Genomic DNA, 27,066 nt, shown 5'->3' with positions numbered 1-27,066 from the left:
TTCCGGGTATAGTCCGGTTGTTCGGTTGGATAGTAATCCGTTAAAGTGCTTAAGTAATCTTTTAAGCGTCGTAAATAATATTTTTAGCGACACAATTTATTCTGCAAAGTGTCAGGAATATTTCCTTATGTTTTGGCACTTTATTAGTTAGCTAGAAGCTAGTATGTTAAACAAAGTGTTGTGTTTTGTGCTTAGAGTATGTTCTAGGCACATCCAATCATTATATCTTATTCCTAGAGACGCAGTTTAACAACCCTTGTATCCCTACACACACTATGGGTGTAGTAAAATATTTCTGGCTCATACAGGCCTTTAGAGGCAGTGTCTGCCTGATGCTGGCTATATCAGCATGTTCAATAGGTTATCCGTTCAAATGCTACTGTGCTTTTGTGCATCATGTTTGTCACTAGAGTTCAGTAAGTAAATAATGTAGTGACGGAAATCTAAGTATGATGCAGATATGTACAAGTATCAATAGTCAAGTAGCAGTTTATCAGTAATCTCAGTTAAGCACAGTAATTAAGCAACAATTAATAGTTAATTAATTCGTACGGATACCTGGTTTAGTGAGGGTTGTCACACATTCTCACCGTTTCACACTTTTGGGCGTTTTCTCCTGATCCCGACACTATATATATATATATATATACATATATAAACACATATATGTGTAGAGCAATGGTACAAAGCATATGGGTATCACAAGCTATTTCATCCATTACAAGAATCATATTATTTTTATTATTCTTTTATTACTGAAACTTTCATACCATGGGCGAACTACTAGAAACGGGGAGTTGCCATCACTAGCAAAGGAGACTTCTTATGGACGGTAATACCACTCGTCTCACTCATATCCAAATCTTTTTCTTTGACTCCGTTTGGCAATGCCAAATTGAACTTGTACACGACATTTGCTAATGCAAGCTCGTTGACGACCATAGCAAATTGTATACCAGGGCACCCTCTTCGTCCGGCACCAAATGGAAGAAGCTCAAAGTGAAACCCTTTAAAATCAATCGAGCTGTTCAAGAACCTCTCTGGTCTAAATTCATCTGGTTCTTCCCAAAGGGTAGGATCTCTTGCTATGGCTGATGCATTAATAATTACTTGTGTTCGTGATGGAATGTTGTACCCCATTAGTTTGACATCTTGTGTTGATTCTCGTGGAATAAGTAGTGGGATTGGAGTATGCAATCGCAACGTCTCTTTGATGGTGGCCTTAAGATAATGCATTTTCTCCAAGTCCTTCTCATGAATTATTGGTTTTCCTTCGGCTATTTCTGTGACTTCTTGTTGTAGTTTTTTCATTACTCTTGGGTGTCTTACTAGTTCACTGATTGCCCATTCTAGACTTGTAAATGTGGTATCAGTTCCAGCAGCAAATATATCCTACATAAAACACAATATTTTTAGCTTATTATATATATTACTATTATATAATATATGCAGACATCTATTAATAGTTTCAAGATAGAATATGTGTTTAATTACTATTCGAAACAATCATATATATATTTCCTTGAAAATTTCAAATATCTAGCGTCAAAATACTAAGGTCAATATATTTGAAGGCATGTTCATTTCAGAACTAGGTAAGTTCACTTGAAAAGTCACACGTCTTTTGTTGAGCTACTGAAATGGAAAAAGCAATACAAAATAAATGTGTATTTGGGTTTAAAATAACATGGTGGGAACAGAAGGCATATGGCTAGACTATTTGTTAAAGGTTTCAAACATAAAAAAAGAGGTTAACTATAATGAGATCTTATCATGATAGCTGAAATTGACTACAATCATATTAGTCTTGAGCATAATGGGTTTCATAACATTTTAATATAGAGAAACTTGATGTCAAAACTACATTGTTGGATGGTGTGTATTAAAAAAATTCTATGCAACACAACTAAAATTTTTTAGAGGATCAAAAAGAAAACCTAATTCAAGATTAAACTAATAAAGTTGTATGAATTGAAGTAAACAACAAGAAGAAACTAGTACATAATATCTTATAGCTTTATGTAAAATAACTGGTACTTGAGATATCTCATAATTCACTACTTCCATTTGAAAGTGTCTCATTGGTCTTGCAATATATTGTTATTGTATTTTGATGATATTTTGCTATCATGATTAAACATGGAGGGGATCAAAATTTTAGGAGACAATTATCTCAAGGTAAAGTGACTATAGTCAATGAGGGAACACGATATATGTTCGGTATATATATTTGAGATAGATGCTTAGCTAAGTATTCCAAGGTTATTATTGCTAACAACTTGATGCCGATGTACATATTCAAGACTGTGGACTTAGTAGCTATTGAACTTCATTATTGTTATTGAATTTTATGGCCAATGTTACGGAAATGAAGTTTACGCTACTAAGAAGATATATATTTCAATACTGCATAGTGTGGCACCCATGTTTCTCTATTGAAAAAGCTTTGCAGCACTGCAACTGTCATTAGTTGTACTATTTGCCTATTTATGTTTATCTAATCATGTAATAGATTAGTATTAGCATGCTTTAGAGAGATCAAGGTTTTGTATTGATCTTCTTAATAATCTGTGTAGATTTATATATATATATATATATATATATATATATATATATATATATATATATATATATATATATATATATATATATATATATATATATATATATATATATATATATATATATATAATATTCTACTGACATTGTGTGTTGGGCAAGGCCAATAAGTATAACTAGTATCTCACATATTGTGTTGGTTTTCATTGTACACTTAGCAACTTGCATATGGAGAGTAATACTTTAGGGCTTAAAGTTATTTCTATTTGTTTTTGTTGTTCTTGCAAATTACTGCCTTATTACTACGTTTAATTCAGTTACTCTTAGTAATTCATAGAAAAGAATTTGGCTCTTGATCTACTGGTTTAACCATGATCACTTGATCGATTTTGTTTTCTATTGTGAGAATTTCTCTTAAGTAGCATATGAGTTTGCAAGATGCCTACTCATGATTATAATATAGATGCCATCAATAAACCATGATGGTTGATGATATATGATGTTACGATCTGGAAGATGAGAATAAGAAGTTTCATCTATTATCATGATGTTAGTTAATGAAGGACTATGAAGGACGATTTGCACCTATGGTTCAATTAGTTATTGATCCAAACATTATGGTTTCTAAGAGACTAGGCAATTATTCTAATGAAGATCACAAGAACAAAGGAGACTGATTTCAAGGATTAAGTGTACTCCACATGGCTATATCAACTTAGCTCAGTCATGTGTAGAAAAGGTATACTATTGCGAAAGATCTATATGAAGCATTAGAAGAAAGGTTTGAAGGAGCCAATGAATTAAAAGAGAACCAAGGGATGTTTTGAAACAAAAAAATGAGATGTTTTCTCATATCAAAGGAAAGGAGAATCCATGACTACACAGTGCATCAAGTTCACTGTTTTGTTAAGTGAATTAGAACCTGCTGAAATGAAGATTTATAATCAAGATATTGTGATGAAGTTTGTGAGATCTCTAGCTACCCTTTAGAAAGTTTACACTATTTCAATCAGAAGGACTAGAAGGACTGAAAACCTGAGGACTCTTCAAATGGGTGAGTTGTTTGGGATATTAAAGGCATATGAGATGGAAATGCTATACAAGAAATACATTCTCAATCCAAAATTGATCATTTTCCATCTTCTTTTGCTTTTCACTCATCTGTTACTAAACCCCCTTTTACATTTGATTAAATACCTTAATCACGCTTCCTATAACCTCAACTTCACAAAACACTTCAAGAATATCTTAAACATTTCTATCCAAATGATCTTGAATAAATGGACAACAACTACGAAGTGGTTATTGTAAAGTAACAATGATACACAGTGAATGCGGCTAGGGTTTATTATTAGAGAGTAGGAAAAGTGAATACATAAAACAAAGTAAAGCTAGACTATAAATAGAGAAACTATCTAGGGTTACTAGGTAATTAAGCTATACGATAAACTCAAGACAAAATGAGCCGAATAACTTTATTATGCTAACATCCCCTACTCAAACTAAAAATACAATGGTAATAAACATTGAGAGTTTGTCAGACAAGAAATGAAACCGAGACGCGAGATGGTCCCGGGCTGTAGATGATGACGAGTGAAGTGACAATCAATCTCAAGATGCTTTGTCTGCTCATGAAAAACCAAATTCTTTGCAATTTGCATAGCACTTATGTTATCACAATATAAAGGAGTAGGATGGGAAATGTGAACTCCCATATCTGTAAGAAACCAACGCAACCAAACAATCTCACATATAGTCACAGCCATAGCACAAGACTTAGCCTCAATAGAAGATCTAGAAACTACATCTTGTTTCTTAGTTTTCCATGAGATTAAAGAATCTCCAAGGAAAAAAAACCAGTCGTGGATTTACGATCATTAGGATCGCTATTCCAATCAACATCACTATAGGCAGTTAACTCTAAAGAAGACGTCGAAGGAAACAAGAGACTTTGAAACTGAGTGCCGCGAATATCTCAAAATACGAAGAGCAACTCCCTAGTGAACAGAAGTAACTGTAAGATAAACCAAACTCCCTACAATAGCCCGATATAGGCTCGGATCAGATAAAGAAACACCATTTGTTGGAGAATAGCGTGCATTGGTTTCAAGAGAAGTGTCTATAGTTCTGTTATAAGTAAGTCGTGTATTTTTTCTGAGAAAAAAGTTAGCCTTTCTGAGACTTAGCCACCTCAATTCCTATAAAATAACTTAGCCAACCCAAATCCTTCATAGCAAACCGGTGAGCCAAATCACGCTTCAATGACTCAATACCAACATAATCATCACCTGTAATAACCATACATCCACATATAAAGATAAAAGAATACGTCCTGCACTTGTACATCGAACAAATAATGCTAAATCTTGATTACTAGGCAGAAAACTAAGAGAAGTAATCATTGTAGAGAATTTCTCAAACCAAGCACGAGGGGCTTGTTTGAAACCATATAAAGCTTTCCGAAGCCGACAAACTTCACCAGGTTTATTTATGAGCAATACGTGGAGGAGGAGTCATGTAGACCTCCTCATGAAGATCGCCATTCAGAAAGGCATTCTTCACATCCAACTAGCAAATCTTCCACTGACGAACAGATGCAACAACTATAAGAGTACAAAGTGTAGTCATTTTTGCTACTCGGGAAAATGTCTCATCATAATCCATACCATACTTTTTTGAGTTTCCTTTTGCTAGAAGTCTGGCCTTATATCATTCAACAGACCATCAGACTTCGTTTTAATCTTATATACCAACGACAACCAATTGCATGTTTACCAGGTGGTAATGGAACCAAATCTCATGTCTATGTCTGATGAAGAGTAGTGAGCTTTTCAACCATTGCATTCTTCCAAACAGATTAGAGATATCCCTTTATTGCGATTCAGGTTCAGATAGATTATGTATATTTGCGATAAAAGAAGCAAAAGGAGCTGGGTAAGTAGAGTAGGCAAAATCTGGTAGCGTTGTGGACTTATATCCATGAGTGGACCTCTTTAAAGGCAGAGCTATCCCAATAGAAAAAGGAGTTAACTCAAGCATGGTTGGACTTAAAGTTGTGTCTGGCGATGTATGGGTGCCCTAAACAGACCCATTAGGTGCTACTGTTACATTAGGTTCTATTGTGTTATCAGGTTCATCAGATATAGTAGGAATATTAGACGATGTTGATGCATCAATATCACAAGTAAAGGGGTCAATATTCAAGAGATATGGCTTTGTTACATCATGTGGTTTCAAGGGAATCGAATAGAAAAGAATATACTCAAGAAGATAACATGCCTCGCCACATATAATTTCTTGCTAACCGGATCAAAACAATGCTATTCTTTTTGTGCAGTGCCATAACCTTTCGGACCACTGGCATAACCTAAGAATACACATAATGCTAACTTACTTGACAATTTGTCTCGTTCAACATGAGTACGAAGAAGAAAACAACTACATCCAAAAATCCTTAATTCATTGTAATCTATGGGAGATCGCCATATAATTTCAAACATCCCAGAATTTTGAGCTCTGGGAATCCGATTAATCACATGTTGGGCAGTTAATAGTGTTTCTCCCAAAAAACACTCAGCAAATAGAAGAAATGAGCGAGCAGTTTCCATAAGATGATGATGTTTCCTTTTAGCAACGCCATGAGGGGTGTTGGTACAAGATGCCTGGTGTATTCTACTATCTAACGCAAGTAACTAGCTAAAAGCATTAGAGGAATATTCACCCCTTGGTCACACCGGAAGCACATTATCACAGTCGAATGTTGCATCTTAACATAGGCTCTAAAGTCTTGTTAATGCCAAAAAAATTCAAATTTATGTCTCAAAAGATACACCTATGTATAACGAGTATAATCATTTATAAAGGATACATAATAAATTGACCCACCTTTAGTGGAGACTGGTGACGGACCCCACACATAATAATGCACCATATCAAAAGGAGATACAGAACGAGAGATACTTTTTTCAAAAGGCAAAGCAAAGATGTAACACCCCAAATTCTCATATGACCTAAAAAATATATATAATAAATAGTGATGTTTTAATATATATATATATATAAATTAGTAAAGAAAGATGGTTAAGTTAGAAGGTAAAGTACTAAAGTGAATGGGGATTAAATGATGAGGGACTAGATGTGTAAATAATGTTATAAAATGATTAAAAAAAAGAAACCGGACAAGTCTGGTTGGGGTGCGATCGTGAGAAGCCAGGAGGGGACTCCTTCCCTCACAAAACCCTAAATCACTAAATTCCATCAATTGAAAGCCAGATTATTGAAGAATCGAATGCATGACCTAAGAATCCTGATTATCTAAGTGTTCTTGATCTCAAGTAAGTTAAATTTTGTGATTTGATGATGTTTGATTATGTGGGTTTTGTGTGATTCGTGAATGTAATACAAAATTCAATATGATTAACGGTTGCTATGAAGGTCTAGACATCATTAGATGCTAAATTTCGAATATAAATATGATTAGGGCAAAACCCACTTGCATGTCAAGTAATGTTTAGCAATTGTGAAGTTTTGTATGTTAATTTGATTGTTGATTGATGAAATTGTTATGAATAATTGATTTAGAACTATGTGCTCATGATTTGAATAGTAGATTTCAAAATAGTAGGATGTTTATGTTAATCAATGAGAAGAACTATGGAAATTGTGCTTAGGATGCTTGTACATTGTGCTAAACTAGTGATACGCACACAATGTGTTCCACGAAATGCCTAAGTGTGTTTAGTTATGGTTTTTACATGAATACTTGTTAAGATTGATGCAAGTTCCTTATGATAATGATGTATGTGAATAGTAGACACCATAACGTACTATATGGATTGTGAAAGTAATGTTTATGAAAGCTAAAGTATGAGATTATGACATATAGGCACGAAGAAGGAAGAAGGTGCAAGTCATTCGAAGGCACAAGCATCTCAAGATCGCGGTAAGTTCATATGAACCTTATGTACTCTATTTGAATACTCATGAATAATAATATTTGGTACTATGAGTTTAGTGTAAATTTCCATTATGAATCATGATTGATTAGATGCTATGAGTATATAATGAGAAATGTTCAAAAGAGGATAATGTAGTGAATATGGAATGACCCGTCTAAACGGTTTGGAATGATAAGTGTAATGATTGTGGAAATGTTTGGAATCGACTTGTTTATATCGGGTTAAATGATGTACGTATATTGAAAGATATGGTATGTAGCGATTCATTACAAATGAGTCGGAAAGCGGTAGGTTGGATGTTTCCGAATGGAGGTATTGGTGATAGTAAAGTAACATGTCATGTTAATGGGTCGAATAATGTTAGGTAATTAAGGGGTTTGAATTGTTCTGTATTACAACTAACAAACGTTCTGTTGTTATGAATGATAGGTAAATCCCATGTTTAATCGCGGCGCACCCGGACCGAACACACACTAAGTCGCCCTTAAGCGCTTCCGGTTCAAGACATCTTTTGGAATGGGTCTAAATCGTTTTTGTGTAGTAAATGTTAAACTAGTATTTAGGATGATCGTAGTAGTTTGAAGTTTAAACTTAATTTTAGATACCTTAGATAGAATGTTTTGGGTAAATTGTGTATGGTTTTTAGTTTAGCATCTTTTGAAAAGTGTCGCAGAATATATTTTGAATGGTTTCGTTAAAAAGCAGGAAAACGATTACTTTACGAATGGGTCATGTCAAAATTTTCCCAAAATTTGTATGAAGTTTATGTTATTTGTCAAATGTGAAAATGGGCACTACAAGTTGGTATCAGAGCCGAAGTTTGAGGGATTCAAGTATTTGGGGTCAAATGCGTGAACTCAAACTAAAAGCTCGTATAAGGTGTGTTCATTCCGAAGCGCTACGCAAGTAAGTAAATTATAAAATTCATTATGTTGTAGTTAGAAATAGAATAGGATTTATAGGATATTTGTTCTTAAACCGAGTCATACTGATAATGAATATGCTAAACGGGTCCGCAATTAAATTACGGACGCGTAGGAAAAAGAATCGGGCAAAACGGACTTGTAGAACTTGAGATATGATGTTTTTAAGAGTTATGTTGAGAATTTATGGAGCTGGGCATCAACAACAACAAACAACAAAACATTCTATCGAAATTTGATGCTCGCGTCGCGCCACGGCCGGGTCTTATGTTCGTTGCGCAGCGCGACGACCGCTGGCGTCCCGCGACGGATGGGTGGGTAGGCCCTCGCGCCGCGCCAGCACCCCATCTGTTCCAATTTTTTTTGTTTTGATAATTTTGAATACGGGACTCGTCCTAAATGATTTTAAAGGCTTTGTAAACAATGTTTAATGCAAATTTAATAATCAAATGATGAAGGAAAGGTACATGAGAATGATGAGAAGGAAAATTTGTTATGATTAAAGAATTCAGATGATATGGCACGATACAATTGTCAATGACGATAAGGCATGAAGTATAAATGATGAATGGAATGTGTTATGATAAAATGATATTAAAACGTGATGATGGGGAGTATGAAATGAAATCTAATGAATGTAATGGATGTTCTATGTAGATGGCTGACGTGGTGAATGTAGATGATGAGGATGAAGCACGCCGAAATGAAATCAGAACAATGATTGTGGAAGAAGTAGAGAAAGCGATTGAAGCTAGTAATTGCCGACTAGCTCAAGAGGTGGAAGGTCAAGTATTAGGAGTAGTCGATACTCTAGTAACGTCCAAGGTGGAAGAACTAAAGGAGATGATTAGTGAACTGCAAACAAAGAAAAGTACTCGAATGTGCACGTACAAGGAATTCATGGCATGTAACCCCTTGCCATATAAAGGGGAAATTGACCCGATAGCTTGTCAAACATGGATTTCAAGCACCGAGGTGGTGTTTGTAAGAAGTAGATGTGAAGTGGAGGATCAAGTGATATTTGCTACGGGCCTCCTACAACTCCAAGCAAAGGATTAGTGGGATGCACATTCGAAGGAGTTGGGGGATGACAAAGTACAAACGTTAACATGGCAAGAGTTCAAGGAGCCATTTCTGAAATATCATAGCCCACAATCCGCACTTGATAAGATTCAAGAAGACTTCTTACGTCTTCGACAAAAGGATGAAACGATTGATGAAATAACAAATAAGTTCCTTGAGAAGGTGAAGTTTTGTGGGGAAATAGCGGGGACTGAGAGGTTGAAAATCATACGTTATCACGCTATGTTAAAGGCTGAATATCTGGAGTTCGCAAATCCCTCTAAATGTGCAACGTTGAAAGAATTAATCGACTGGGCAAGAGATAGGGAGATTGAGATAAAAAGGCAAGTTGAAAGGGGAGAAAAAAGGGTGGCGGAGAAGTCTACCAACACAAACCCATCGAAAAAGGGAAGATTTCAATACCAAAACAGGAAAGGGAAAACAAGTAGTGGAATTCCAACTTGCAAGACATGTGGGAAGCATCATTCGGGTGAATGTCTGTCGGGAAAGAAAGGATGCTACAAATGTGGGCAAGAGGGACATCCGTATTATAGGTGCCCTGAAAATCCAAAAGCGTGTTACAATTGTAATCAAACGGGGCACATTAAAGCGGAATGTCCGAAACTCCAACAAGAGGTAAAGAAAGATGGAAAGAAGGATGAGTCTTCCAAGGCTCGCGGGAGGATGTTTCAGTTAACCTCGGATGAAGCTAAGGCTAGCCCGGATGTGGTTTCAGGTATATTCTTGGTTAATTCTATGCCTATGAATGTTTTATTTGATTACGAGCCTAGTAGGTCGTTCATTTCTAATGAATTGTTAGTTCATCCATCGTTTAAGCTTGAAAAGATGTTAGTACCCTTAGAAGTGGAAGTTGCTGATAGTAAAAGCTATTTGTTACATGATGTTTGTAGAAACTGTAAGATCTTAATCGAAGATGAGGAATTTAGTATAGATCTTGTTCTGATGTACATGGGGGAATTTAAAGTAGTTGTAGGAATGGATTAGCTAGCCCAAAACCATGCTGAAATTCAATGCGAAAAGAAAGTCATTCATGTAGTAACCTGGGGGGGGGGAATGGGTAAGTGTTCAAAGGGAAAGGGTCATCAAATCGAAATTGTGTTCTATAATCAAAGCTGTCAAACATGTGAAGAACGGAGGTAAGGCGTATCTATCTTATGTGATTAACACCAATCGAAGTGTTCCAAAGCTTGAAGATGTGAATGTAGTGAACGAATATCCGGATGTGTTTCCGGAAGATTTACCAGGGCTTCCGCCCGAAAGGGAAGTAGAGTTCAAAATAGAGCTTAACCCGGGTGCAAAGCCGGTAGCCAAAGCTCCTTATCGGTTGGCCACGACCGAAATGAAAGAAATGATGACGCAACTTCAAGAGTTGCTCAATAAGGGTTTTATTAAACCAAGTGTTTCACCATGGGGAGCGCCCGTATTATTCATGAAGAAGAAAGATGGTTCGATGCGAATGTGCATCGACTATCGAGAGTTGAACAAGTTAACGGTGAAGAATCGTTATCCGTTGCCCAGAATTGATGACTTATTTAACCAGATTCAAGGGGCAAGTTGGTTTTTGAAAATCGATCTGCGGTCGGGTTATCACCAACTGCGTGTACGAGAAGAAGATGTGCCGAAGACTGCGTTTCGAACACGGTACGGACATTACGAATTTTTAGTAATGTCCTTTAGGCTAACGAACGCACCAGCTGCATTTATGGATTTAATGAATCGGGTGTGCCGACCTATGCTTGATAAGTATGTAATCGTTTTTATTGACGATATACTAATATTCTCCCAAAGTGAAGCAGAGCATGCCTCCCACTTATGTAGTGTATTGGAGATGCTTCGTAAGGAAAAGTTATATGCAAAGTTCTCAAAGTGTACCTTTTGGCTTAGAGAGGTACAATTCTTGGGTCATGTAATCGATGCAGATGGCGTCTACGTGGACCCGTCCAAAGTAGGTGCAGTGATGGATTGGGTACCCCCGAAGAATCCAAGCGAAATAAAAAGTTTTCTGGGCTTGGCTGGGTATTACAGAAGATTTATCCAGGATTTCTCCAAAATAGCCTCACCCATGACGAAATTAACAAAGAAGATCAAAAATTTTATATGGAGCAAAGAACAAGAGAAGGCGTTTCAGACCTTGAAAGAAAAGCTTACGAATTCTCCGGTGTTGACACTACCGGATGGAACGGATGATTTGGTAGTATATACTGACGCCTCCCACCAAGGTTTAGGTTGCGCATTAATGCAAAAGGGTAAAGTCATTGCTTATGCTTCAAGACAACTCAAGCAGCATGAGAACAATTACCCAACTCATGATCTAGAATTGGCGGCAGTCGTGTTTGCCTTGAAGATATGGAGGCACTACCTATATGGGGTGAAATGTACTATTTACTCAGATCATAAAAGCCTCAAATATTTCTTCGAGCAGAAAGATCTTAATATGAGGCAACGAAGATGGTTGGAACTAATTAAGGATTATGATTGTGACATTCATTACCATCCCGGGAAGGCTAATGTAGTGGCAGACGCTCTAAGTCAACAGGAGTACCCGCCCCCGATTCGGGTAAAATCCATGAAGATGGTAGTCACACCTAAACTCCTTGGTGAACTTCGAGAAGCTCAAACAAAATCTTTAAATGCTGGCGACCCAAGGAAAGAAAGGATGAAAGGATTTATTCATGAATTGGAAGAGAATGAAAATGGTATGAAAACGAGGTATGACCGAATCTGGATACCTCGGGAATGTGATGTGAAAGAATTATTATTGAATGAGGCTCACAAGTCTCGGTACTCCGTTCATCCGAGAGCTACAAAGATGTATCGAGACTTGAGGATGAATTATTGGTGGCCGGGAATGAAAAGAGACATTGTCAAGTATCTTGCTAAGTGTTTGACATGTTCTCAAGTAAAAGCCGAACACCAAAGGCCGTATGGAAATTTGCAACCCTTGGAGATCCCGGTGTGGAAGTGGGAACATGTAACAATGGATTTGGTGACTAAGCTTCGCAAGACAAGAAAAGGGCACGATGTAATATGGGTGGTCGTTGATCGACTGACCAAAAGCGCACATTTCTTACCTATTCGGGAAACTTATAATTCAGAAAAGATGGTAGAAGTTTATATGAACGAGATTATATCCCGACATGGGGTTCCGGTGTCTATAGTATCCGATCGGGACACCCGGTTCACATCTCGTTACTGGAGGAAGTTTCATGAAGAATTGGAGACCCAATTACATATTAGCACCGCCTACCATCCTCAAACCGATGGTCAATCGGAACGAAAAATACAAACATTAGTTGATATGTTAAGGGCGTGTGTCATGGATTTTGGGGGAAGCTGGGATGATCATCTACCCTTGGTAGAGTTTTCATATAATAATAGTTATCATAACAGTATAAAAATGGCCCCCTACGAGATGCTCTATGGAAGGAAATGTAGGACTCCGGTTTGTTGGGGGGAGGTGGGTCAACCAGAACTCGCGTCAAAAGAAGTAGTAGCCAAGACGAATGAAAATATTGATATGGTTAGATCAAGGATAAAAGCAGAGCAAGATAGATAAAAGTCTTATGCGGATCGACAAAGGCGACCAATTGAGTTTCAAGTGGGAGATTATGTGTTACTAAAGGTCTCTCCATGGAAAGGGATAATCCGTTTCGTAAACGCGGGAAGCTAGGTCCTCGATACATCGGGCCATTCAAAATACTCGCCCGGGTCGGGGCGGTGGCGTATCAGTTACAATTACCACCCGTATTGGATGGGATTTATAACACCTTTCATGTGCCGCAATTGCGAAAGTGCCTCGCGGATGAGACCGCATGCGTACCTTTGGATGATATTGAAGTGGATGAAATTAAATTACGTTGAAAGGCCCGTCGCAATAAAGGATTTTAAGGTAAAGCAACTCCGCAACAAATCCGTTCGGCAAGTGTTGGTCCAATGGCGACATCGAAAAGGATCGGATCTCACGTGGGAAGCGGAGGATGAAATGCGAGAACATTACCCAGAATTATTTGGTACGTATTCAGGTTTCGGGGACGAAACCTTCTTTAAGGGGGTAGACTTGTAACACCCCAAATTCTCATATGACCTAAAAATATATATATAATAAGCAGTGACGTTTTAATGAAGATATATATATATATACATATATATAAATTAGTAAAGAAAGATGCACGGTAAAGTACTAAAGTGAATAGGGATTAAATGATGAGGGGCTAGATGTGTAAATAATGTTATAAAATGATTAAAAAAACGAAACCAGACAAGTCTGGTTGGGGTGCGATCGTGAGAAGCCAGGAGAGGACTCCTTCCCTCTTAAAACCCTAAATCACTAAATTCCATCAATTGAAAGCCAGATTATTGAAGAATCGAATGCATGACCTAAGAATCCTAATTATCTAAGTGTTCTTGATCTCAAGTAAGTTAAATTTTGTGATTTGATGATGTTTGATTATGTGGGTTTTGTGTGATTCGTGAATGTAATACAAAATTCAGTATGATTAATGGTTGCAATGAAGGTCTAGACATCATTAGATGCTAAATTTCGAATATGAACATCATTAGGGCAAAACCCACTTGCATGTCAAGTAACGTTTAGCAATTGTGAAGTTTTGTATGTTAACTTGATTGTTGATTGATGAAATTATTATGAATAATTGATTTAGAACTATGTGTTCATGATTTGAATGGTAGATTTCAAAATAGTAGGATGTTTATGTTAATCAATGAGAAGAACTATGGAAATTGTGCTTAGGATGCTTGTACATTGTGCTAAACTAGTGATACACACACAATGTGTTCGACGAATTGCCTAAGTGAGTTTAGTTATGGTTTTTACATGAATACTTGTTAAGATTGATGCAACTTCGTTATGATAATGATGTATGTGAATAGTAGACACCATAACGTACTATAAGGATTGTGAAAGTAATGTTTATGAAAGCTAAAGTATGAGATTATGACATATAGGCACGAAGAAGGAAGAAGGCGCAAGTCATTCGAAGGCACAAGCATCTCAAGATCGCGGTAAGTACATATGAACCTTATGTACTCTATTTGTATATTCATGAATAATAATATTTGGTACTATGAGTTTAGTGTAAATTTCCATTATGAATCATGATTGATTAGACGCTATGAGTATATAATGAGAAATGTTCAAAAGAGGATAATGTAGTGAATATGGAATGACCCGTCTAAACGGTTTGGAATGATAAGTGGAATGATTGTGGAAATGTATGGAATAGACTTGTTTATAACGGGTTAAATGATGTACGTATATTGAAAGATATGGTATGTAGCGATTCATTACAAATGAGTCGGAAAGCGGTAGGTTGGATGTTTCCGAATGGAGGTAATGGTGATAGTAAAGTAACATGTCATGTTAATGGGTCGAATAATGTTAGGTAATTAAAGGGTTTGAATTGTTATGTATTACAACTAACAAACGTTTTGTTGTGATGAATGATAGGTAAATCCCATGTTTAATCGCGGCGCACCCGGATCGAACACACACTAAGTCGCCCTTAAGCGCTTCCAGTTCAAGACATCTTTTGGAATGGGTCTAAATCGTTTTTGTGTAGTAAATGTTAAACTAGTATTTAGGATGATCGTAGTAGTTTGAAGTTTAAACTTTATTTTGGATACTTTAGATAGAATGTTTTGGGTAAATTGTGTATGGTTTTTAGTTTAGCATCTTTTGAAAAGTGTCGTAGAATGTATTTTGAATGGTTTCGTTAAAAAGCAGGAAAACGATTACTTTACGAATGGGTCATGTCAAAATTTTCCCAAAATTTGTATGAAGTTTATGTTATTTGTTAAATGTGAAAATTGGGCGCTACAAAAGAATTTAGCCAGATTGCAACCACTACAATCAGAAATATCACAAGTGTTCAATTGACCCAATGCACCTATAGAAACCAAAAATTGTAAACGTGATGCTACACATGTCCCAAACGAGAATGCTACCAATAAAAATAAGGAGATGAATGACTCAAGCGAAAGGAATGAAGGTCAACACTAGAAGTAGCAAAATCAATTTCTTTGACACTCTCCAAGACATAAAGTTCAGCTACCTTACGGCTGATCCCAATCACACTCATAGAACGTGAATCTAATACACAACAAACAGAGTCAGAAAAGAACAACCAATGACCAGATTTGCACAACTGACTAATTGAAACAAGGTTTAAAGCAAGATCGAGAATATAATAGACATTATTGAGAGAAATTTGTGGGGTAACAACAGATCCAAAACCCTTTACGGGCATTGATGTAGCACTAGCAGACATAACAGGCATAAATGAAATAGATGTCAAATATACAAATGATGACATGTAAGGTGACTTATGATGAGATGCGCCATAATCCAAAATCCAAAAGGTTGAAGGAATACGTGAGGTACTAGATGAAGACGTGCTTGAATTTAGAAACATTCTGAATTGCTTAACTACTTGAGGATCTGAAGCAGACATTGGGACATGACCAAAGGGTGCATTCAGATTTGAAATGCGTTGTTGTTGTGTTGTCTTGATAAGCAACAATGAACACTAAGACTTCCAATGGTTTTTCTATTTGCAATATGCACATTGATCGAAAGCGGGGGCGGACCTACAGCCCGAGGTGGGTGGGCGGGCGCACCCCTTAGAAAAAAAAATCAGCGTAGTATACACGTTAAAATTCCGAGCACACCACATAATATTTTGCAATCACACTCCTTGAACTTTTAAATTGACCAGGCGAAGCACTAAAGTGACAAAGAAGTGAAAATGGCATCCGAACATTTTCCGGCCATTTTATCCGGTGAATTCTGCAACTAGAGAAAAACGAAAGATAGTGAAAGAGATGAATACAATACTGATTGGAATTTTTTGACAATCTATTTTCTTTTATGGGAAAGAGTAATTTGGTGCTTTGGGAAGAGTAATAAATTAATATTTAATAAACTTAAATCTTCTGAACTAATATAGTTTTAATATATAAAAGAAATTATATTTAATATACATTTAATATTTATATTGCGCTTTCGTAAAAAGTTTTACTTTAATATAGAAATTCCATATATTTATATATGCACGACACATAGGGATTGGGTAAAATGAGAACCATACCAAGTAATGAGAACCAAAGGAACTCTTGTGAGCCCTTAACAGGGGCGTATCCACCAAACTCACGAAAACAACATCTTCATCACTATTTTCGGGTATTGTTCGATTATTTTGTTGTTTTCTTGTTTTATTTGGATTTTTAGAAGAAATAAAATTTTTAAAAATGTTCGAAATTTTAGTTGTTTTTGAAACTTTAGTTGGCTGATTTTGTTTTTTAGTTAAAGTTTAATGTGTTTAAATGGTTAGTTACAAGGAATCAACAATAAAACTTGAGCTTGATTTTAAAGTTAAAAATAATAAAGTCTGGTGATGATTGTTTAAGTGTTTAGTGTTAAAAATTAGTTGTATATGTTATATAGAGAATAACTTGCTTAGAAAAGTAGCTCTAAATGATGTTTGTATAAATTTTAAAAATAAAAACCCATAGGGCGACATTTTAAATATGTTTATAGCAACGTTTGACGTGTTGTTAATGATTATATAAATTTTAGCTTGATATTCTTTTGTTTTACATGACCCGACCCGAACCGACCTGATACGGCTCGATATGAACATATTTTTTTTCATATACCTAAAGGCCTAAAATCTTTAAAAATATTCTGCACCCCTATGAAAAAAAAATCTTGGGTCCGCCATTGATCGAAAGCAACCTTAAAACCACATGTAGACAAAAGATAATCACCCACGATGAAATCAGAACAATGGCACAAATAAGAGCAACCAAATACAAAACTCAAACCAAACCAATCAAGTCGAACGAAGCCAATCTTCTCGCCTAAACTAACTTTTCGCTAAAGAACAAACTTTTCGCCAAAACCCCAACAAATCGGCACAGACCAAATTTTCGCCAAAACACAACAAATCGCCAAATTCAAAGAATTCACCAAACCAACTTGAAGCACCACAAACGAGAGAATCACAATACACGACTTCCAACAAAAACGATAACACCAAATATGAACTCAACGGTGGAAGCAGATACGAACCGATAAGATGAACAGAATCAAATAATTATACTTGAAAAATATGGAACCAAAGTATGTTATTACTCCCAAGTAATTAATCCCAAACCAATATGTTATGTGGTAATCGAAGGAGCATTTGTGAATACTATTATATTCCAATTCTTTTGCTATAATTCCCAAGGAAGTAAATAATTCGAAAACCAAATTCTTCACCACTCCGACATATATCTTGATTCCAATAAACTAGGCTTTGATACCATGTAAATTAATCATGATATACAGAGAATGCGGCTAAGGTTTATGATTAGAGAGTAGAAAAAGTGAATACATAAAACAGAGTAAAGCTAGACTATAAATAGAGAGACTCTCTATGGTTACTAAGTAAATGGACTAAACTATAAACCAAATACAAAATGAGCCCCCTAACTTTATTATGCTAAGAGTTGTGGCATCCCTGAGAGCAAGAACGTTCTATAGCATAACTACATGACCATTTGTTGGAAATACCATGAAGACAAGAGTTGGGTTTTTGACAAGACAAAGATCATGTTACAACTGAAATCAAATGGGACACTTTGCAAGAGAAAGCAATTCACTTAATGTCAATCTAGCGTCATCACAACAAAGTAACAATAATAGTATGGGAACAAACATTAGGGCCATAAGTTCTAATACTACTATGCTACTAATCAAGAAGGAGGGAATGAAACTTTTGACTAGAGCTATAAAGCTTCTGAACCTACTCCAATAAATCATGCACTCATGGAAAACATAAAACACCTTCCATCTAGAGCACTTATGCTCACTAGCTTGCATTGAAAAAAACTCAACATCTATAGAATTCTCAACTTTGAATGATTGAAAAGGCAAAAGTTTATGAATCAATGAAATCTAATTTCTAAAAAACAGAGAAGACTTACAAATGAAAGTGCAAATGGGTGAATGTGTGTGTAGGAATGAAAGTCGTCGTATTTTGAATCTTCAAGATTTTTTTTTTTTTTTTTTTTTTTTGAAAATCAGGCCCTTCTATCAAACACAACAACATTAGATTGTACAATTTGTTTGACTCTTTTATTATAAACCATGAAAGCACACCAATTAAAATAACCTTAATGTTAATTGTTGATGCAAATTTTGTGTCTGATGCTTGTCGAATAGATTAGATTTGTATTTTATGCTGATTATGTAATAGTTAGTGAAACGGTCAAACAAATGTGTATTGACCCGCTCGTTTGAAGTGGTCAAACGAGAGGGTTATGTGTTTGACCGTGTGTGTTTGCTAGACACGTGAGTGTGGGTATAAATACCAACCCTTTGTTCATTTGCAAACTAGAGAGTTAGGGAGATTGAGGGTGAGCTTATTTGAGAGAGTTCACAGTGAGTTAGTGAGTTGTGTGGTTTGGGGGAGAGATCACCACTTGGTCTTTCCCCGGATGTATACTCCTTTAGTATTAGTTCGGTTATCTTGTAATCGGGCCGATTTGTAATGTTTTCCTACCGATTAATACAAAGAAGTTTTGTTTATCCATCTCTAATCTCTCACGTCTTGAACTAATCTCACACTAATCATGGTTTCGGTCCCGAAACATGGTCCTACAATTGGTATCAGAGCCATGGTACCCGATTTAGTAAATCTAACCGTTTGCTAAATCACATGTGCTCTAGATCTGTGATTTTAGTGATTTTTGTTCAAGATGTAAAGTTGGGTGAAAATGAGAAAAAACCAGATCTGGACCCGAATATTCAGATCTGTGCTGAAACGGATCACAACAGAGTGTTGGGTTTTATGTTTTACACCTAAATAATCAAGTTTTCATCATCAAATATCACTTTTGAAGTGATTTTCGTCAAATCTGCAAAAGAAACGGTGGCTGTGTTCTTGAAGGTGTGGCGGCTATTGAAAGAAAGCTAGGGTTTCTTCATATCTGCTCCCATGAAAAACCCCCTCCTGACGAAGAACCTTTTTCGTCATAATGTGTCCGACGAAAAACTACTGGATACACAATCGACGAAGAACCCCTGCCGAAAAACCTACCATCGACGAAAAACCAGTTTCACGAAAAACCTGCTGCTGCAAGATGGGGACTGATTCACTACACTTCAAAACACAAATCAAATCACGCCAATCAATCCACCAATCACTGATCCGCATCACGGTCACCACCAAATCAACTGATCAAACAACGAATTGAAGCTAAACGAGAGTTAAAAGCTTCAAACTCACACAAAACAATGGTGAAATTTGATGTGAAATACAGATCGCCGTCTGGTGCGGGTAGGATACCGGAGTTGAAAGCGGTTATACTCGGTGAGTCTCTTGCGTCTGAGGAGAATGATCTCATGTTTCCGAGTGATGACTTCTGCAATCAGGCACTAGTTTCGTCTCCGGAAAAGTATTTGGAGGTGTGAATCGCAGAGAGAGAACTTGAAAGATGACCTGATTGTTGTTCTGATGTGGTTATTTGAGGCTGTATCGCAAAGAATGAAGAAGTCAGAGATGATGTAAGCTGTACAAAACTGATGTCGGCAATGATAATTGGTTAGCAGATTGGGTTTGTGTAATGGAAATTAATTTGGGGGTTTGATGGTTATGTATCGCTGGTTGCTGATGAGAAAGATTTTAAAAAAAATGGGTTTGTCTAAGAAAAATAGATGGAGTTGTCGGCTGACTTACTGAAACCTACCGGTGTCCCCGCAAATTCTAGGAAGAAGTGGAAAGCGTTACATGCCATCGTGCTAGTGACTTTTTGGAGCCTTTGGAAGATGAGAAACGAGTCGGTTCATAGGCAGGTGGCCCCGAATATTACAAGGATAGTAGATGAAATTAAAGCTATGGCATTCTTATGGGTAAAGAATCGATCGAAGATGGCGGCCTTAACATGGGAGAAGTGGTGTCGGTTTGATGTTGGTGGTTAGTTAATTGTGTATGTAGTTTGTAATGTATTCTATTGGTGATTAACCATATGTAAGTTTGGTGGGTAGCTTCTTGCTACAATTAATAAAATTTTTTGTCGGCCGTTCAAAAAAAAAAAAGATGGAGTTGTCGGCTGATTAAAATTAGGGTGTTTGACTTTTGGGGTTAATTAGCTGCCATCAAATATAGTGGGCCTTAAATGTTTGTTGACAATTTTTATTTGGTGCATTATTGGGCTGTTACAGCCACAGTCTAGCACATGGGCCCTTCACACTTGATCTATTATACTCTCATGACCCAAGTTCCAACAAGTTCTAATACGTTGAGTGGGACAAAACAAATTATGGTGCATGCATACCAAAGAAATGGCGGTTACACTTCATATTTTCTTGGGCTTTTTCTTTAAGATTTGGACATGGAGATTTATTTCATGCACATGGATTTTGGATATACATATTTTCATGGTATGGGCTTTATAATGGGTTTAGATTAAATTAGTTGTGAAATTTTATTTGGACTGATAAGGTGTAGAAACAATTATCTAGATCCATAAGGAGGAAAAATGTTAATGGTGGTTGACTCATTGATGGAAGTTGGGTTATTTGTTCAACTGGGCCTACATAATATTATTGCAAAAGCATTTTTGGAATGTGACATTTTTCATGGGCTAGGGAGTATGATTTGGTCGTGATTTATTTCCTTAGGCTTTATAGAAAAGTTTGGCCTATGCATCAAATTAATAATTCTTAGATTATTAAAATGATTCTTTTGGGGCCCAGCTAAAAGTGACGACATGAAAATTCTTGTATGAGTTGCAAAGTGGGGTCGGGTGTTAGCGAAGTTTAGCTGAACCGCGCTGCTAAATGTCAACGTCAAATTTGTACGAGTTCGGGAGGGCGCGAGATGATGAAGCTTGATGAAACAAATGATTTATTTTGAATGTGGGGTAGTCACGGTTACCGGTGCAAACGTCAAATTTTGGTGACTTGACTACTATGGGCCAAAAACTACTAGAACGGTATGTTCACTTCCGCACGTCAATGTTTATGATTGTTATCGGTTATTCGTAAATGTTCGAAAGCATTTTGTTTATTGTCATATTCTCGCATTTGAAAACAAACGTATGAACCTGGAATGTAAATACCGGTCCTAACGAGTTCACAAAGTCTTTGGAGGGATACAAGTCAGATCCTACGGGGTACTAGGCGAAATTTATTTATCAACTAGAATATGCAAAGAAGAAAGCTTTTTGTTTATTGTCATATTCTCGTATTTGGTAACGAATGAATGAACTTGGAACGTCAATACCGATCCTAACGAGTTCAAAAAGTCTTTGGAGGGATACAAGTCGGATCCTACGGGGTACTAGGGGACATTCTTATTCAACTAGAATATGCAAAGAAGAAAGTCGTTTTCATGATTTATCGAACAACCGAGAACATTCATTGAAGATTGACGACAGTTCCGCTCAGTGGAGGGAATTGGTGAGCATTTGAAGATATATTCTACTCAGTGGAGAGAATTTGTTCTGTGAAATTGACGACAGTTTCTTTGAAGTGGAGAGAATCTGTTAAGGTTTAGAGATCTTACCAAAGAAATGGGGGGATAAAAATTTTCGTATGTTGAATTTCTTTGGTAAATTTCTAAACGCAATCACAGGTGGTAGAGTTTGTGTTATGACAGATCAAGACTTGATGCAGTTTTTAAAGAATGGAACCCTTATCAAATGCCGGTTGGAGTATTGGAAGATCAGCGGAAGAACAGTCAATTGAGCCTTGTGAGGAAATTTCACAACACCTAACACGGATACGCGTACTTTCAGGGGGAAATATTATACAAGGAGCGTCAAGATACTACTTACCTGGATCATCGGTCAAGGGGGAATTTGTTAACACAGAGAAGATAAATACTTGACTGAAGATCGATTGCAGTTGCATTTTCAGCATTCGACAGCAACGGACAAGGGGGAATTTGTTGATGCAGATTTTGTGTCTGATGCTTGTCGAATAGATTAGATTTGTATTTTATGTTGATTATGTAATAGTTAGTGAAACGGTCAAACAAATGTGTATTGACCCGCTCGTTTGAAGTGGTCAAACGAGAGGGTTATGTGTTTGACCCCGTGTGTTTGCTAGACAAGTGAGTGTGGGTATAAATACCAACCCCTTGTTCATTTGCAAACTAGAGAGTTAGAGAGAGTGAGGGTGAGCTTATTTGAGAGAGTTCACAGTGAGTTGTGTGGTTTTGGGGAGAGATCACCCCTTGGTCTTTCCCCGGATGTATACTCCTTTGGTATTAGTTCGGTTATCTTGTAATCGGGCCGAGTTGTAATGTTTTCCTACCGATTAATACAAAGAAGTTTTGTTTATCCATCTCTAATCTCTCCCGTCTTGAACTAATCTCACACTAATCATGGTTTCGGTCCCGAAACACGGTCCTACATTAATCTATTTATCATAATGTTAATCTATTTATATTAAACTAAACCCAAACGTACTATAACTCAAAAACCAATTAAATAATTATGAAACTCAAACTTGATAAATATAACTCATTAAATAAAATACTAATACTTATCTAGACCCAAAAAGTAAATAATTATAAATAAACCAAACTTTATCTTCAATCCTTTTGAATTATCTTGAACCTATTTCAATTCAGCTCTAATTAAGATTAAGCCTCTAGTTTTAAACCAACATCTTCAACCCTTTTGAATTATCTTGAACCTATTTCAACTCAGATTAAGATTAAGCCTTTAGTTTTAAACTGACATAGGTAAGGAGGTTAAGAAATTATATACATAGTAAGTTAAGTTTACAACTTCATCTCATATTTTGCAACCTTCTTTTAATAGAAATAGAAATAGATACACGTTTAGGTATGCTCTCTAGTAACCAATAGGGTGATGGTTCATTGGTAAAGGCAAAGCCTTTAAACACTTAGGTGTGGGAGGGAATATTTTGAGTTGAAGTCCTAGAGACAACATGAATAAAAGAAATTTGCAGTTAAAAAAAAGGTATGCTCTCTAGTCTCTAAGTTCAATTTATAAATTTAATATGTTAATAATACAATATTAGGTATATGGCTTAGAGTCATAGCCAACCTAGGTGTTGGGTGACTTGATCCTAGTCTAGACATGGACTAATCACCCATACATAAACTAGATAGGGTTGCACAAAGCCGACCATAGTAATGACTAGCTAGTACACCATCCTTTACTTGACTGTTGTCTAAGAATGCCTTGATCCTGATCAAGGTCAAAGTTCTGATGAATTATAGTATCTCCCATAGAGCTATGGCGTGTTTTTATGAATGCTTTACTATGTGAACATGTTTGTCCAAACTGTGATTGTTATAAATATGTCTTGAAAACTCATGATTGGCGTATACATGTGATATGTAATGGATAAAGTTTATATATGTATGTTGAGGACCCTTATACGTGTCGTTACGATTGGCTAATCGATAACTTCGCTTGTTGTCTATCACTAAATAATATAAAATTTTGATCTAGTTCGAGCTAGGTCGGTGGAAAAACTATGAGTCGGTTGTATATCGCTAAACTACAAATTAACAAACAAGCTTAAATAATATAATTATTAAGCAACAAAGAGTTTAAATTTTCATGCTAATAATCGAATAATCAAGCATTCAAGCAAATAGTTAAATTATAAATTAATAATCATGCATTGAAGCAGGTAATCAAATACTCTAATCCATTAATCAATATAATATAATAATGGATCTAGCAAATATTTAAGTAAATTAGAGAAAAAAGTTTAAATTAATATCTAAATTGAGGGTTTGGGGTTGTTTTAGAATATGACTCGAGGGTTTGGATATGCTACTAAAAAAATAATACCACCATCCCCATTCGGGTCCGCTCTACATAAGGTCAACAATGGCACCCTTGGATACTCATAATACTTTTTTTGAATAATACTGTACAATTTTTTTTTAATAATATTGTACAAGCATGCATAGTTCACGTTCAGAAGAAAACTCCAAAACATCATCATCACATAAATACAATAAAAATCTTTAGCATAGATTTTGAGTATACGTAAGACAGCACTCCTAGTATAGTTTTTAAATTTTATATTTGTTTCTTTTTATCTCAACTAAAAAGAAGTTGTCTGGCATACAGCATTCACATCCAACCCACTAAAATCTTTGAGTGTAATTTTTATAATATAAAGAGTATAAAAGTGGTTGTGAGTGGAGGAGAGAGAAAATGTTACTGTTTATCTGTATATTTGAGGGGACACTGTTCACCCTATAATTTTTTAATATATTTTGAAAGTGGTTGTGAGTGGAGGAGAGAAAAAAGGTAATGATAAAGGTATAAAAGAATATTATTTAATTGAAAATGATAGAGAAGATGTAGTGATTTTTAGTTTAATTTAGGGTGAAAGAATGATGGAATGGATGTGAATGCTCTTACAATTGCATTCTTATACTTATAACTTAAAATATTCATGTATTTATATGTGGAGCATGTGTTTGTGTATGCATAAGTATGCTGCATATGCATACGTGATTGTCAATGTATCTATATGTATATTTCCCAGCCTACCAATTTTTCACGCGTAGTGTTAGTTTTACCAAAAATATGTTTTTGTAGTGTAAAATATTAGATTTTTAAGAGTCCAGACCCACAGATTTGGATTTTTAGACTCCAGCACCCACCGAGTTCCGTTCAAGCTCCGCCACTGTATATATACATTTATATGTATGTGTACATGGGCGTTTGTGTATGTATATGTATATACCTATGTGTAATTATAATTAGTAGAGAAAGCCTACCAAGATGATTGCTTTAATGGTATCCCTTTGAAGAGAAAAGCCGGCTAGATTATCTCTTTGTACATCCAATAAGATGTCCACCAGATCTTTATCTTCATCTCTTTTGTTACTCATGTGTTCTTCAACAACACCTTCAAGAAACTCATCAAAATCTTGAGCAACCTTGCGTGCTCGATCCTCTAAACCGCTTAATCGATCAATCCAAGCCAACCTAGGAATATAATTTCCAAAGCTAAAAACTCCCAAAACTTCCATGAACCTATCCAATAAATCCTTGAACTTCATCCCACTATATGTCCTCCCAAGGGCCACCTTACAAATTATGTTATTTGTAAGCCCAACTAGAAACTCACTCAAATCAATTACAGAACCACAACAATTTTCAATCTTGTTGATTGTAAGAGCCATCTCTTCTTCCCTTATTTGTTGGTATGATTGAACTCGAGCACTATTTAGAAGGTGGACTACTGCAATACTCTTTACCTGCCTCCAATACTCTCCATAAGGAGAGAATGTAATGTCTTTGGACCCATACAAAAGTGTATCGGGAATACTCATCTTCGGCCGATTAGCGAATGCTAAATCGTGGGTTTTCATGATCTCTCGGGCTGCTTCGGCTGAGGAAGCCACAAGCACAGGTACACTTCCAAAGTGCATCAACATGAGTGGACCATGTTTTCGGGACAAGGCCTGGAGAGAATTATGGGGGCTCAAACCGAGTTGATGGAGGTTTCCGATTATAGGAAACTTTCGCGGTGAGGGTGGTGTTTTTTTCTTGGTATTAAGATCAGATGAAATCCATATAAAGATTACTAAAATGATGAATGAAGAGAAGAAAAGAAAGTAGCTTCCTAAGAAAGAAAACATTGCCTTAGGTAACAAAGAGATATCTAGGTTGAAATCTAGTGGCTGTCGTTCTATATATAAGCATTACACATGATACGCTAAATACGGATGAAAAGAATTACTAATATAAAGAACTAGGTTATGGCCCCGTGTGTTACACGGGTTGATTAATAAAAACGATATAATTTATTATTTGTGTATACTTATTATTTTTAATCTACTCTTAATAGTTTTGATTGAACATACATGATAAATTCATAAATTATCATTAATAACATTGAATTTCATGGGACAAACCTCTAATAACATTAAATTTCATGGGATAAACCTCTTAAAATTATAAAATAGAAACAAAGTCATCAAAATTCACACCAACAAAACTGGGGAAAAGTTGAATTAAAGAAAGAAATATTAGATTTTAATAATCTCAACTATTCGTCGTTGGCCGCTAGCAGTTCCAATTTAAAAACTGGCTGTCCCAACTATTAACATATTGGCTTCCAATGGACACTGACTAACAGAATCCTAATGTTGTTAGTCTCCGATCGCCGGAAAAGGTCCATAAAGGTCCGATCTAAGGTTACAAAAAGGTTTGGGACGAAAATGTTGAGTTTTCCGGCCAAAAACTTGAGTTTTCCGAACAAAAAGAAGTTTTCCGGCGATGAAAGAATTTACAACGACCTCAATAATTGGAGCTTTAAGTAGAAAAATGTTCATTTATATCTTTAAATTAAAAATCTAAAACATTAGTAGAAGCGACCTCAATAACTGGAGCTTTAAGTAGAAAAATGTTCATTTATATTTTTAAATTAAAAATCTAAAACATTAGTAGAAGCCATGAGTTACGCATTCTTATTTTATTATAATTCAATTTTATTAAGCACACTATTATAAAGTAAAGACATGATA

General features: G+C 36.0%; 1 protein-coding gene across 1 annotated transcript; it reads right to left on the bottom strand.

Annotated features, from left to right (window-relative positions):
• Positions 1 to 617: 617 nt before the first annotated feature.
• On the bottom strand, positions 618 to 26,217 carry LOC110912029 (cytochrome P450 Tp4149). Its single transcript, XM_022156696.2, has 2 exons — positions 25,312 to 26,217; positions 618 to 1,392 (listed from the first exon to the last, which is right to left on the bottom strand). The coding sequence occupies exons 1-2, from the start codon at positions 26,176 to 26,178 to the stop codon at positions 784 to 786; spliced, it is 1,476 nt and encodes a 491-aa protein (XP_022012388.1). The 5' UTR covers positions 26,179 to 26,217; the 3' UTR covers positions 618 to 783.
• Between the last annotated feature and the right edge of the window lie 849 nt (positions 26,218 to 27,066).

The sequence above is a fragment of the Helianthus annuus genome, chromosome 2 (assembly GCF_002127325.2).
Source record: "Helianthus annuus cultivar XRQ/B chromosome 2, HanXRQr2.0-SUNRISE, whole genome shotgun sequence".
Taxonomy (NCBI): Eukaryota; Viridiplantae; Streptophyta; class Magnoliopsida; order Asterales; family Asteraceae; genus Helianthus; species Helianthus annuus.
The sequence above is the reverse complement of the archived record's forward strand: the minus strand, read 5'-3'. Positions and strand labels throughout refer to the sequence as shown.

Bases quoted from the DNA above. Each gene is read 5' to 3' on its own strand.
- LOC110912029 (XM_022156696.2), bottom strand. From the start codon at position 26,178: ATGTTTTCTTTCTTAGGAAGCTACTTTCTTTTCTTCTCTTCATTCATC. The intron at 1,393-25,311 runs GTAGGCTTTCTC...TGTTTTATGTAG, and splicing joins CCATTAAAGCAATCATCTTG to GATATATTTGCTGCTGGAAC.